We start from the raw sequence: 14,831 nt of genomic DNA on the forward strand, positions 1-14,831 counted from the left end.
TGACGGTTACCTTTTCGTTGCTGGCTAAGTGAAAAACAAACTTTCTAGCCTTGTTACGTAGCAGACAGCCCGCGTTATGTACGTCAAAGACTACATCTTAAATCTTCGATAACGTTAAGGGAAAATATCGAGTCGATCCTCTGGCAACATTGATAGCCGACCGTTACGTGGTGACCTCCTTTGTTTGGTAGTAAACTGCCAGTATGGTATCGCTGTTCTGAACATCAACCACGAGACTCGTTTCCTTCTCCCTCAATATTGCTGTTTTTGCAAACCCTGAGAAATACAAACAAGTAACGTTGTAACGCTGTAGAATAGCTATCAGTTTATTTTGCTTACGAGTAGGTTTGACAATGCGCCAAGTCGGTGCATGACTGTAATTTGTTTGTATTGTGCTAGAGGGCGCAGCTAGGCTGAGAGGCTGACGATTTGTGGGGGTCTGAATGGGGGGATCTTGGTGGCCTGACGTGATAGCCAGGCCAGGTGGACAGCCCAGCCGTTTAATCCAACCCTCATGTGCAGACGTCGTGGGTGGGGAAGGAAACTTCGGAATCAATGATCAAAGAATTACCGTTGGTAGCCATTAATCGAAAGGGGGGGGGGTGAACTACAGCCGACAGGAACGGCGCCTTATCCTACCTTGGTACCAGGAGTACTGCAGGCGCCAGCACTTGTGCGCTGTACGACACGTGTGTTGATCAGCGCGGTGGGATCAGCAAACATCTTCAGCTATGGGGAAGCCCCGATCAGCCATGACTAATTCGTCCCGGGATAGAATGTCCAGAAAACCAGATCTCTGGATCAGCTCCTTGTCGCTGATTCTTCCACCCCAGACTTCAGACACGAAGTTGAAATATCCATTCGGTGTGACAGACACTAGGTAACAGTCTGGTGGTGCTTATAGTTGGACCATGTCTGCACCTTTGCCTCAAGATTCGTGGGTGTTTCTATAAAGAATTCTGTACAGTCGATAGTGTGTCGAACATTTTGTACTGGGGGGAGTCCTGAAACCTTCTTGGCAGATTGGCTCTCATGACTTATTCGCTGGGCTTGAATATCATGCACTTATGTTCTGAGGCCATGAACTTCAGTGTTGCTGTATGTGCGCGGGAGCAGGTTGCTGTTGATACTCCAAACCTGTCAGCCAGATCTTCATTTAGTAAGCCAAGCCCCAGCTTCATCAACGTGATGACCAGCGAATTCTTCCCACTCAGCTTTGTACCATTCTTTTGCTGTTCTGAATCCTTCTTCTGGTTCCATTAGGAAACAGCTGTCCACAATCTTCTTGGCCTCCCCTCTGGTATACTGTTGTAGATATGACAAACGGTCTTCTGCATCTGAAGTCTTGTCTGTAGGAGCTGCGTCCTTATACCGTCACATCTTTGTAATGACACACCCGGCTCCATTATTGTGTTAGATACTTTGACGGATGGTTTATGTTCTTCATCATCCATGCCCATCTTCCTCCGCTTCTTCTTCTCCTTCATGACCTCGTCCGGCGCTGGCCGCTTCGGTCCAGCAGGTCCAGCATCACAGTATCAAAAAATGTTTACCAAACTATGTTTTACTGTAAGCGCTCCACTCTAGATCTTGTCGTCGGAGCCTCAGCCGGGGTACTAGGTTTACAAAGAAGTAATAACCGAACTCACCTTGGATTCTTCACACAGATGTAAGACGCAGACACAAACCTGAACGTTTTGAAGTTATATTGTTCATAGAGTTAGTAGAAGTACAGAAGCCGCCGTACTGAGTTTGAAAGTCCTATTTCTGTCCCTATTCCATCTGAAGTTGTAAATCCTCTTGATTATTGATCACATTAGGTAAGCTTCGAAAGCCATCGAGGTCCCGTATGGCTTTGCCCGCAACAGGTTATCAAGTATAAGTCTCGCTCCTTGGCTCTGCCACATTCAAAATCTAAATCTATGGTGAAATCCCTGTGACATTAGTCATTGATAAGTTCCTAGACGAAAAATGACAAAAACATTTGTGGACAATCCTATCCACCCCATTGAAAGTATGGCATTTAGTAAATAAGGGATGTTGCTATACCTTACTTCTCACAATGGACTATTATCTTTTGCATGTTCTCTTCCGAATTGTAGTGCGTAAGTCCATCGTTCCAGAAATCGAGCAGTGTACCTCTGTGCTCGGAGACTGTAGGTCCTTAACTAATTGTAGAACTTTAACTAACTAAGAAAACACACCAGATTGAAATTGGAGCGAAAGTCATACTTTTAAATTTATTATGTGTAACAGAAGGAGTCATCTTTTGCACTTCAACTATCTGGTAAGGAGACAAGTAGACAGGGGCACAAAGTTACATGTCAAAACTTTTATTCAGTGTTGATTGTACATATGTCCATATCAGTAGCAACGACTTGGTGCATAGTTCATACATAAATATGTTCTTACAAAAATATACTTATAGTTACGTAGCTGTTTGTAAATGTTTAATGTATGTTTCTTGACTTAGCTATTCTACTGGTTTGCTGTTCTCTCCATCCTTTTCTAGTCTATATTTCTCTCTTGGTTGCTATGTTACTAGATGTCTAAGAGTCAATACAAGTAGATAGAGGTACTAGTGGCTTCATGACGAGCCTTTGTAGGCCGACTCTATAAGAGTCAGACTTGTCCTCGAACAAGTCCTGGATACCCACATCTGTTGTTGACGTCAGCACGCCCCTGTTCGACGTCATCCGACGGGTATGTGTCCCGCACCACCTGAAGGAGATCTGCAGAGTACACCAGGTACTTATCGGGGTCTGTACGCGGGGTCCGTCACAACAAAAACAGAATTTGTTCAAGGATTAACATCTATATGTACACCAGTTTGCACAGAAAAAGCATGGAATATATCTGGGATCATTCCAGGCCAGTCTGTCATTTAGCACTTTCCAGAACCTTTTGTACAATGTTTTCTGAAGCGCAGAGTTTCCTCGGCCTGATGGTTTCCCCCTCCCCAGCCATTTATGTGGCCTTGACTGCACACAGGGGTCACAGAAACAACTCGGGCACTCTGTGTTGGAATGGCTGGAGGTTGTTGGCTGGGGCCGGGAAAGGGAAATAGAATGGATAATGTAGGGATCTTATTTTTTGTGTGTATAACCCAATCAAGATACTGGTTAAGTCGACAAAGATATATATGAAGTACATCACAGATATTTGTGGGACCGCGTGGCACGATCGGGAGCGCGTTGGTCTCAGGCCCGAGAGGTCCCGGGTTCAAATCCGTTTGCCGTGTCACCGATCTTGTGCCCTTGGGAAAGGCACTTTACACGACTTTCCTCACCTAGCTCAGGTGTAAATGAGTACATAGCTGCGGCTAGTGGCAGCAACAGGCCTTTGTGGTGGTGACAGGCCATAGGGGCATGTTCGGGCATGACGCACCCGCCATGACACACAAGTCAGGGGTAGGAGGAACCCCTTGTATCCTTGGTCGGAAGTCCTCCTAGGGAGTAAACCCGATACAAAACCTCGCCAACCCGCAGTGCCAAGCGTGGCGAGTAAGGCACAACCCCTTGACTGGAACAGTTCAAGAGAGGGGTTCCTCAAAAAAAGAGAGCGACAATACCCTACAAAAAAAAAAAAATAAATAAACATCACAGATACATCACAGGCTGACCTTGCGATGTGGTGGTATTGTGCTGGCCTCCAGTTGACTCAGGTTCTTCTGTGTCTAATACCTCAATTTCCTTGAACACGACATGTGAAATAAGGGGCTTATAGTAGATTGTTTGCAAAGTATTACGTATGGCAGAGTGGTATAGAATATTTTCCTTCATTTATAAAGTGGTGATTTTGAGAATAAAGTTTTCCTTCAGGTATAATAGCTGCAAACCTGCCAGTAATTAGTCCATGCATTCTTCAGATCATTTGTGCTTTCAATAATGATTGGTGATTTTTGTTTACCATTGCGACAGAAAAGTTCAACGACTCTCAAAATGTTGTTACTCAGGCTACTACGGAGGGGCTACTCAATTTTTCACTACATCTATAGTTATGACACAGCAAGTAATGAAACAGACATATGTGCCTGCATGTTATTTATAGTGCAATAGATTTATTAAATTACATAATGTATTGTTTTAGGTTTGATATCTTTCGTAAAATACACTTAGCGTAATGGCAACGATTTAATGCGATTGTCATAAAACATGGCGTTTTGGCATGTGACATTATTTGTCATTCAACATGACATGTATAAAAGCATATATTCTTCAAAACAAGTGCCTACTACCAAGTCAAGGGAACGATAATCTAAAGTCTAGCTCACACTATGTGCACTAGTAGTGAACACCTTTTCTCTACATTTTAAATCAACATAGTAATACTCAGCAATTTTATATGATAATACACCAGAGCCGCTGTTTCTCACTCACTGTACTGTTCGCCGCCGCTCCTACCATCATGGCCCCGGATGCCCAGTTGACGTCAGGATGTAGGTATTCCTTCATCACCAGGAACAGGTTTCGCAGGACACCGCCTGTTCTGTCCTGTGGTACAGGTTGTAGATATTCCTTCATCATCAGGAACAGGTCGCGCAGGTCACCACCTGTTCTGTCCTGTGGTACAGGTTGTAGATATTCCTTCATCATCAGGAACAGGTCGCGCAGGTCACCACCTGTTCTGTCCTGTGGTACAGGTTGTAGGTATTCCTTCATCATCAGGAACAGGTCGCGCAGGACACCACCTGTTCTGTCCTGTGGTACAGGTTGTAGATATTCCTTCATCATCAGGAACAGGTCGCGCAGGTCACCACCTGTTCTGTCCTGTGGTACAGGTTGTAGATATTCCTTCATCATCAGGAACAGGTCGCGCAGGTCACCACCTGTTCTGTCCTGTGGTACAGGTTGTAGATATTCCTTCATCATCAGGAACAGGTCGCGCAGGTCACCACCTGTTCTGTCCTGTGGTACAGGTTGTAGATATTCCTTCATCATCAGGAACAGGTCGCGCAGGTCACCACCTGTTCTGTCCTGTGGTACAGGTTGTAGGTATTCCTTCATCATCAGGAACAGGTCGCGCAGGTCACCACCTGTTCTGTCCTGTGGTACAAGCTGTAGGTATTCCTTCATCATCAGGACAGGTCTCGCAGGACAGTACCTATTCTGTCCTGTCAACCACATGCTGCAGCTGGCAGTTCACATCCCAGATGTAGCGGTATGATGAATCTAACTCCGTACCATCTTCTCCCAGCTATAGATTTGTACTCAAGCTGGAAGTAATATTGATGGCATTTAAAACGAAGGATATACTACTCGTCTTAACAGTTGGCAACAGGGCTTCATACTCGTGTAGTTCAGACTGTTTACATAAAGCGAGATTGCTGCCATTTGGGAATTCAACAGGTCCAGCTCAAAACAGGAAGGTTGAAAATTTTCTTGAACTTTGTCTATTCTCAGTATGCATGTGCAACTTTCCAATCTAGAAGCCACTTTCTCATCATATTAATTTCAGTATCATGATTGTTAGCATGATAATCTCCATAAGCCAGTTCAAATGAAAAACACCAGAAACAAAGAACTGGACCGAAATCTTTAATACAAGTAGTCAAATGCTGTTGCAGGTGCACATTTATTAAGCACCAAATCTCATGTAACCTGCTCCTCTATCCACGTGCCCAATGTCTACAGAGGTGCAGGGCTACCATATGGATCCAAGCATGTCCAATAATTCGCTCCTGACTGCAATTTCGTTGGCAGGAAGGCTGTTCTTGCCCTCACCCCACTCTACAATGGCTCGTTCACACTGTCGCTTCTATGCCAGTAGGCGAAGTTTTTCACATCAAAGTCGTCAGGGCATTCACGCCTAAGTCACATGAGGTTTGACCCTGTCGCATCTAGTTTTCGTCGGCTCCAGCAATCGTCCAAAAACCTTACGAAACCTAGATATCCAGGATTTGTACTTCCGGTGCCGTCAATCATGGTGATTGACAAGACAGAAAACAGTTATTGTGCACGCCCATGTTTCCATATTTGGGTCGACCTCGCGAGAGATTAAAACCCGGAAGTGACCGCTGCCCTCTCCATGATAAGGACGCCATAACTAGAATGTGACGCTAAACGAAAAACAACTTTAAACACACAACACTTATACAGTCGTGCGACTGTTATTGTTTACCATCTGGATGCTATCAACACGTAACTAGAATGTTCACGTGTCGCTACACGGAAAACAACAGTGACTTTATCCCATCTTGACTGCCGATTTGTTATTTGATTACGCAAAAAGCATTTTGGGCCTGATACGTAACTAGAATGTGACGCTAAACGAAAAACAACTTTAAACACACAACACTTATACAGTCGTGCGACTGTTATTGTCTATCGTTGTGGACAACGGTTGTCTTTAGACATGCGTTCAGGCCATTTTCTGGATATCCAGGATGTGGACCGGGCATTGTATGGCAAAGGGACGCCATCTGGATGCTATCAACACGTAACTAGAATGTTCACGTGTCGCTACACGGAAAACAACAGTGACTTTATCCCATCTTGACTGCCGATTTGTTATTTGATTACGCAAAAAGCATTTTGGGCCTGATACGTAAGTATCATTATCAACATTCGTACGTTCTGTAACACCAGGAGCTGACAGAATAAATTCTACATAAACCTGTTGCGGGGAGGTACAAAGATGGCGGCCTTCTGACCACGAAAACATCATGCAACATAGTCCCCGCCCTCGAAAACAGGAAGCTCCACCCCCACGTACACGTCCTGGATAAACACCGTCGTCTATCCAGGAATCGTCCTGTTTGCAACGATTTCTGGATATCCAGGAATCGTCCTTCTGCTCAGGACGTTTTCTGGATATCCAGGATTCGTCATATGACGAAAGTTAGATAGTGACGAAAGTTGGATGCAACAGCCCGACAACAAGTACAACAACTCCCTTCTACACAATCTTGATTTATCACATAAAATAAGACCACCATTTTTATTCTGAAATTGACCCCAGGCGCCAGAGATCCTCGACACTCCTGACATAACTGATTAATGGGCCTCATAACGGTATACTTTGGTCATCAGCCCCACCCTGATGGAATTTGGGATGTGATTTATCAAGGACATTATATATTGCCTGGTGTCAGTCTTTATTCCCTGGTTTTAACATATCATCGTTATGTTTTCCAGTTCCTCCTTTAAAGTAGCTGCCACTTCTTTCGTCGACTTTAGGGTTTCAGTGTTGTGTTCATGTGTTAATATTTCATTGTCTCCTCTTTTTTCCTCGCCATTGCTGCTTGTCTTTTCTGGATTGTTTTAAACAAGTCCTAACATTTAAAAAAAAACATACGTTCATATGCTCTTTTCTTAAGCGCCTCTAGGGCCTTCCTTGCCTCCTTGCCCTCTCCCAATTGGTATTCTCGTCGATGAACAGCACATGCTCTATGGTATCTGCTAATTGCTTTGCCATGGAGGTCGCCTTCTGATTGATGTAGGCTGAAGTGGAGAATTAAAGTGTTCTTGCTTTCAAGACTTACACTTACAGCACAAACATTCATGAAAAATTAATTTGATCAGTCAGTCAGTTTCTAGACAAACTGATAATTTGTCATTATGTATAGTTGTAACACTTTTCTTACCCCTCACACTGAGGTGACAATTGTCATTATTCTAAAGTCAAAAGGTCAAACACCAACGCTAACCAGGCAAGTCACGACAAAACTGCTGAAGTACTTAATATACGATTATAACAAATGGAATAACATTGTAAGGGGCAATAAACAAGCTTTATAATGACGTACATAACAATTGATAGAGTATAGATTGAGATATATAGATCAAAATCAAGTTTCCAACTTTTTCTTTATGTTAAGCTTACCTCCTCGACAAACGCTGCCATGGCGTCTGCTTGCTCCTGGTCCAGCGCTTTTGCTTCGTCCTGCAGTTCCTTCAAATCCAGGGCCCGGCGTAAATCCTCTCGCCGCACGAGGAGCGCCTCCATCTGTGGATACGGGTGGGGGAGACGATGTCTTCTTAGGTCTCCTGCGTGCCCTGTTTTTGCTGCCTCATGGACGCTTATTTCGGCGTCAGAAGCTTCCAACAGGTGGAGACTCTTAAAGAGACGATTCGCTCGCCGCAACCCGGGCACTTATTGCATCGTTTTCCTTTCGTTGCAATCATGCAAGACGTGAAAATCGGAAGAGCTGAGAAGAAACGTGTGTTCTCGCTGGAGAAGCTGGAGTAACTGCTCTCCTATTGGCAAGGGTCAGATGTCATCCAATTAATTAGTTTGACCCTTCTGTCCAAACCACCCCTATCCCTGGTTTGAATGTGCTCATATTCATTTGGTTGCAATCAGTTTGATAAGACATTAATTTGGCCAGATACTGGATGGACAAGTCATTAAAAAAAAACGTTACCCATTTGTATGTGGTATGCACTTCGTCAACGACGATGCTGTCTCGACACCGGTAGGACGCCATTTCTTGTTCACAAGCCAGCTCTCGGGGCTACCGAAAACCAGCTCTAACTTCCCATCCAAAATAGCCTTGTCGTTTTTACAAGTTGTGCGACACACCAAGCTTTGACGCTTCCTTCACCTGATCTTCCATCAAAGCTTCCACCGTAGAGACGACAATCACAATCGGGCTTTCCACGCCGAGGAACAAAGGACTGTCGGCCAGTTTCTTGCATACGAGAGGCACAAGTTGGTAAATCAAACTCTTTCCAAAATCGGTTGGTAGCAGGGCGATGATGTCTTTGCCGGTATGGAATGCTTTCTGTACCTCATTTGCTCACGTTACAGCTATGAAAGTCCGTCCAAATCTTCGAGAACAGACGAAATCGCCTGCTCTATCAAGCTTTAGAACATAGCCATCTTTCCTCAGCCAATCAGGGGCGAGTACTTGTCCCTTAAAAGTCAGGTGCAGTCATCTTGGTGTCATTTAAGTTGTCATTGTACAGCTTGGTCGCCTCCGCTCCAGAGTCTTGTCGTTATTTGCCACGGCTACTAAGTGTTCGTGACAAGCCGACGTCATCGGCGTAGCCCACATTTAGTGTAGTACAGTACACAGTTGACCTGTTCCCACTTTGGTTGGAAATATTCCGGCCCTCCATCGACACGCCCGCCGCTGCACACATAGACTTCATGTATGTTGACAGTGTTCTTGCCAACCACCGACAGTTAACTGTGCCGTGTTTCTTTCTGGCGGTATTATGAAATCTCCTCCCAACCACGCGCCCGTTCCCCGTGCAATTACGCGGTGTGTTACAATTACGATATTACGCTTTTAACAGGACAAAGGAGACAAAAAAGCTACACAGAAGAAGTATCAAAGGTAAGCCGTAAGAGCAACATGTAACTGGAGAAAATGATGCGTTGACAATTTGTCAAATCAGTATGGCTAGAAATATTGTCGTAAACGTGGCGGTATTATGATAATGGATGTTACTTAGTGTAAATCTTTGACTGATACTTGTATTCTCCCCATTCACATATCCCACAATTCCAAGCGCGACCGGCAACATCCGGTTTCTTTGTTCCTTTGAAAATGGCGTTCGTTATACGCAAGCAGAAGGCAATGTATCAAGCTCAAGGATCGCGATGTTGTGTCCCAAAATGCAGTAACAGACAAGGCACAGACAAGCTGCAAGGTGTCCGCAGATCGCACTACAGGTTTCCTCAAGGGGAAGCAAACCGAGACTTACGGAGATTGTGGGAAACCAGCGTAAGGCGTGATTACTGGACAGCCAGCAAGCATGACCGGGTCTGCTCTGATCACTTTGCAGGAGGTAAGCAAACTAGCTATGGCTCTCCTATAAAAGCTTGTTATCTTGCCCAGAAACTTTCGTAATGCGGTATGGTCATAAGCAAGTAGTACTAGCTGATTAATTTATTTTACTTTTACACTAACCGCTACAGTTCAGCGTGCTGCCCCCCTCCCCCTCTTAGTTATGCTTACCTTGTGTAAAATACCCTCTTGATGTAATGAAATTTAGATGAATTAAGAGAAGTGAATTACAGTATTAATAAGTATTCCTTTGAAATCAAAGGTGTTTATTTCTGAAACTATTCAAATAGTTTGTCCATATGTTCTTACTTTAAATTAATAATTTGAAAAGTGTCTAAAACAGATTAATACAACTTTATTTTTTCCCCATGGATTTTTGTAGGAATACGCACCCACATCGAAGGGTCCCCAGGATACATCCCGAGTATCTTTGCGTGGACAAAGGCAAGCAAGTCAAGACCATCGAGAACCTCTGAACAAGCAGGAACTGTCACGCCAGTCAGTTGGTGCAAGGACTCCTGGTCCCCTGCTCCCGAGACTCCAGGGGGACTCAATGAGCGAAAGATTGCTCTAGCAAAGCAGAGGGAGGAAAAACAGGCTGCACAAGCAAAGGAAAATACCACCCGGGTCTGGAAAGAACATGGACATGACTACCCAGAGACATGCAGAGCAAAGCCCTCTGTGTATGACGAAGAACTAGCGGCATTACACGAAACTGTCCAGCGGTTAGAGAAGCCAGAGAAGAGTCAGTTGAAGAATAAAGTCTTCAGTTTGGACACCATAAAAGATTCTGACAAAGACTTCCAAGTTCGTACAAACTTGCCAAATTTTGACGTTTTCTCTTCCATCTGTGAGTATCTGAAAACTGTCAGTAACGGTAGGCTCAAGTATTGGCGTGGACAGGAAACAGACATTGACAGTGAACGTTCCAGGACTGGGAGGGAAAGGACATTGACTTTCGAGGAAGAGTTCTTCCTAGTGCTGGTGAAGCTGAAGTCTGGTGACTTCAACCAGGAAATCGCCAGCAAGTTTGGAATCAGTGAAAGCCAGGTGTCAAAGATCTTCACCACATGGATCAACTTCCTACACAGGGAACTGTGGTACCTCTTTGAAATGAAGACAATCTGGGAAAATGAAGAAACGTGGGTATTACTACCAACCTTAAACTAGGGGAATTCATCGTGTATGTATTAAATAATGCAGTGGCTGCCATGTTACTTTATTCTGACTGAGTACACATACATATGTATCTGAAATGTTGATACATGATCAAAATGCAACAAGTCCTTCAATGCAAAACTAATCTCTTGTTCTTAAGACACTGTAATGAAGTTTCAAATATGTATGTACTGAATCTGTAATACAAAAGCAGTCTCTTGTGCTTCGGGCACTGCAATAAAGTTTCTAGAATGTCATGTCTTTAATACAGAAGTATTACCTTGTGCTTAAGGCACTGCAACAAAGTTTCTAGATTGTCATGAGTCTTTAATACAGAAGTATTACCTTGTGCGTAAGGCACTGCAACAAAGTTTCTAGAATGTCCTGAGTCTTTAATACAGAAGTATTACCTTGTGCGTAAGGCACTGCAACAAAGTTTCTAGAATGTCCTGAGTCTTTAATACAGAAGTATTACCTTGTGCGAAAGGCACTGCAACAAAGTTTCTAGAATGTCCTGAGTCTTTAATACAGAAGTATTACCTTGTGCGTAAGGCACTGCAACAAAGTTTCTAGAATGTCCCGAGTCTTTAATACAAAAGTATTACTTTGTGCGTAAGGCACTGCAACAAAGTTTCTAGAATGTCCTGAGTCTTTAATACAGAAGTATTACCTTGTGCGTAAGGCACTGCAACAAAGTTTCTAGAATGTCCTGAGTCTTTAATACAGAAGTATTACCTTGTGCGTAAGGCACTGTAACAAAGTTTGTAGAATGTCCTGAGTCTCTTAGTATACATATTTTATGTATTGTCTTGTGCTTAACACATTTGTTCAATTGTCACTTTCAGAATTCCTGAGTGCTACAGACGTTACCCACACCTCATCTCTGTCATCGATTGCACTGAACTCCAGATCGAGATGGCTACAACACTACAGGCAAGAAAGGAGACGTACTACAACTACAAGAACAGGGACACTGTCAAGTTCATGGTTGGCCTATCACCTAACCTTACGGTCAACTACGTTTCAAAAGGACACGGAGGTCGTGCCAGCGACAAGCACATCACCCTCACCAGTGAACAGTTCATCAACCAGCTGCCACCCAATTCAGTGATCATGGCAGACAAGGGCTTCAACATTTCAAAGGAACTGAGTGACAAAGGTGTACGGCTTGTGATACCAGACTTTAAGGGTCGGAATCGGTCACAGATGTCAGTCCAAGAAGCTGCCAACTCTGAATCCATTTCAAGTGCAAGGATTCACATTGAAAGAATCATCCAAAGGATACGCACTTTCCACATTCTGGGCTCCACTCTCAAGATATCCCAGCAGGACATCACAGAGCAGATATTCAGTGTCTGTGCGTACATGACCAACTTTCAGATGCCAATTATCAATCTTCGTCAGGGTCAGAGTAGTAGTACATCAGGTTCAAACATGACAGAAGAAAGCATCTTTGATTTCATTTAGAATTAGAAATCGATGGTTAACTCTCGTTATGGACTGTGCTTACTGTGTAACACATGTATTGTTTACTTTACAGTGGGAACAGCATGTTGTTGCTGCGTTATAGTTCAGAACTGTATTTAGCCTTTGCCACAATCTTTGAGACATTTTGCGCAGTACCAAAGTATGTCATTATCTGCCATGTCTTCATTATACCCTGCACATGTCCAACATGACCATGCCTCACACTCACAAGGACACTCGCAACCTACACTAGCATTCGAGTTGTCGTCAAGAATGTCCTCAGCCTCGGCGAGAGCTTGTTTGCAGGGTCCAACACAATAGGTAACGGTGTCGTCTGTTTGGTCGGAGTGCTTTGGCAGGTCATCAGAAACTTGTGTCTTCCTCTTCTTGCTTTCACTACAGTGCTTCTGTAAATAAGGAATAGCAAGGTACAACATGTGTTGAATGTTATTTGTCAATCTCAATATACAGAGAAAATCTCATGATATACAGAACGATTGTTCTTAGTGTGTGTAGCACCTATTAATATCGCTGTACTCAATATCATTATTCCGCAACTAAAGGATTGATTAATACACATCTAAGCTAAGAAATTAAGCTAAGAAGACTTATATGTCTTACCCGACTGTGCAGGTGCAGTACGCTCCATAGGGTTGTCCGGTTATCTTGTCCAAAATGATGTACAGGGCTTTCACATTCTCAGTAGCACCTGACTGAGATGAGTTGCACTGGGCTTCAATTGCGATGAATGTCTCGGACGGGTCAAGGTTTATCTTAATGGAATGAACAAAGTCTTTCATTTGAAATGGTCTCTGTAGCTTGTATTTGGTGTGCTGATCTTTGTCAAAGACTTTGCTGTTTAGGAGGTAGCTCTTAACTGTCGAATCGTCAACTGGGGGTAAACACTGTAGTTCTTTTGTCCACGAACCGGTCCTTGCCAAGTACGCTGGGTCAGTCTGGAGTACTCTTGAAGCTGAGTGCTTGTCAAGCCATGATTGTCCATCCGTGGGTTGAAGGAATAAGGCTTGTCCTGGCCACATGTGGAGATCCCCAGTGCCAGGCATAGTAGGTTTATCTTTGCAGTCTTTGAAAGTTGTGTTTTAACACTGTTTGCTTTGCATTCTTTGTTCAGCTGCTGCATTGACAGGGCAGAAATGTCTCTGAAAGTCTTCAACTTGTCCAGCTTTGTTTCCACCTGAAACAGTCAATTCAACTAATTAAGTAATTCAAGAACTACTTTAGAACTTGATCTTGAACATCGGTATCGCACTTAAAATGCACTGCAAGGAAGTTAGAGTCTGTCAACACATTCTACGTCTAATATATCCTACGTCTATTCACTTTACTGTGAATGGCCCCCCTCCCCACATAATCAACAGCGAAAACAGCGGCTCAAACCCTCTATTACAGGTTGAGAGGTGGTCAATAGGCCGTATCTTTGTAATTCTCTCCTTCCACTCCTCCACAGTTATTCCAAGAAATGGGCACCAACACTTTGTCAAGCAGGTCCCTCACTATCACAATTTTTGATACCTCAATTCAATGATAGAATGTTGGCTTCATAGCTGTATTATAACAGCTGCTGGTCACAATGGTAACAAATGCATGGATGGTTCATCGTTACCCACTTCTGCAGTCCCCATGCTGTGTGCACGTGGGCCAGGGTTTTCCGGCGTTGCGGTTACCGTGTTGGGTGGGCTAGGGTGTTCAGCCAGTGCATTTTCCGTTGGCTGTTGTTGAAGGTCACCTGTGTTGGATGGTCCACGGTTTTCCGCCGGTGCATTTTCCGTTGGGTGTCGTTGAAGGTCACCTGTGTTGGATGGTCCACGGTTTTCCGCCATTGCATTTTCCGTTGGGTGTTGTTGAAGGTCACCTGTGTTGGATGGTCCACGGTTTTCCGCCGGTGCATTTTCCGTTGGGTGTTGTTGAAGGTCACCTGTGTTGGATGGTCCACGGTTTTCTGCCTTTGCATTTTCCGTTGGGTGTTGTTGAAGGTCACCTGTGGTGGATAGTCCACGGTTTTCTGCCGTTGCATTTTCCGTTGGGTGTTGTTGAAGGTCACCTGTGTTGGATGGTCCACGGTGTTCCGTCGAAGGGGCTGCTTCAGTTGATCTGCAAAGTACACACAATAGCATATACTGTTATCTGCTAGTCAAATTCTAACATACATGTAGGAGTACATTTCACCTTGGGTTGTGCTCACAAGTCATGTCGAGGTGTATTAAAAAGGTCCAATGCACAACCAGAGAGGGAGGCTTACAGGGCTTGGATGCTCTGTCCACCGTGTCCAGCACCTTCCATACTCCAGTGCTCTCAACAACACGCAAGTTCTTAGCAATGAGAAATGCTGGCAAGATTGACCTCATGTCTGCTTTTGCTGGCTCAATGAATCTTCCCAGGGTGGAAGTGTCATGCGGAAGGAACTTTACGTTTTCCTCAGGAAGTACACGTCAGACGTGGGTACCATACC

At 44.1% G+C, this 14,831-nt stretch overlaps 1 protein-coding gene across 1 annotated transcript; it reads left to right on the forward strand.

Moving 5' to 3' along the window:
* The first annotated feature begins 9,496 nt into the window (after positions 1-9,496).
* Positions 9,497-13,306, forward strand: LOC118418276. Its single transcript, XM_035824122.1, has 3 exons — positions 9,497-9,737; positions 10,119-10,878; positions 11,740-13,306. Exons 1-3 carry the CDS (start codon positions 9,497-9,499, stop codon positions 12,359-12,361), a joined length of 1,623 nt encoding a protein of 540 aa, XP_035680015.1. The 3' UTR covers positions 12,362-13,306.
* The last annotated feature ends 1,525 nt before the right edge of the window (positions 13,307-14,831 follow it).

This window comes from Branchiostoma floridae, chromosome 6 (assembly GCF_000003815.2).
Source record: "Branchiostoma floridae strain S238N-H82 chromosome 6, Bfl_VNyyK, whole genome shotgun sequence".
Classification (NCBI taxonomy): Eukaryota; Metazoa; Chordata; class Leptocardii; order Amphioxiformes; family Branchiostomatidae; genus Branchiostoma; species Branchiostoma floridae.

Bases quoted from the DNA above. Each gene is read 5' to 3' on its own strand.
- LOC118418276 (XM_035824122.1), top strand. From the start codon at position 9,497: ATGGCGTTCGTTATACGCAAGCAGAAGGCAATGTATCAAGCTCAAGGA. The intron at 9,738-10,118 runs GTAAGCAAACTA...GGATTTTTGTAG, and splicing joins CTCTGATCACTTTGCAGGAG to GAATACGCACCCACATCGAA. The intron at 10,879-11,739 runs GTGGGTATTACT...TGTCACTTTCAG, and splicing joins ATCTGGGAAAATGAAGAAAC to AATTCCTGAGTGCTACAGAC.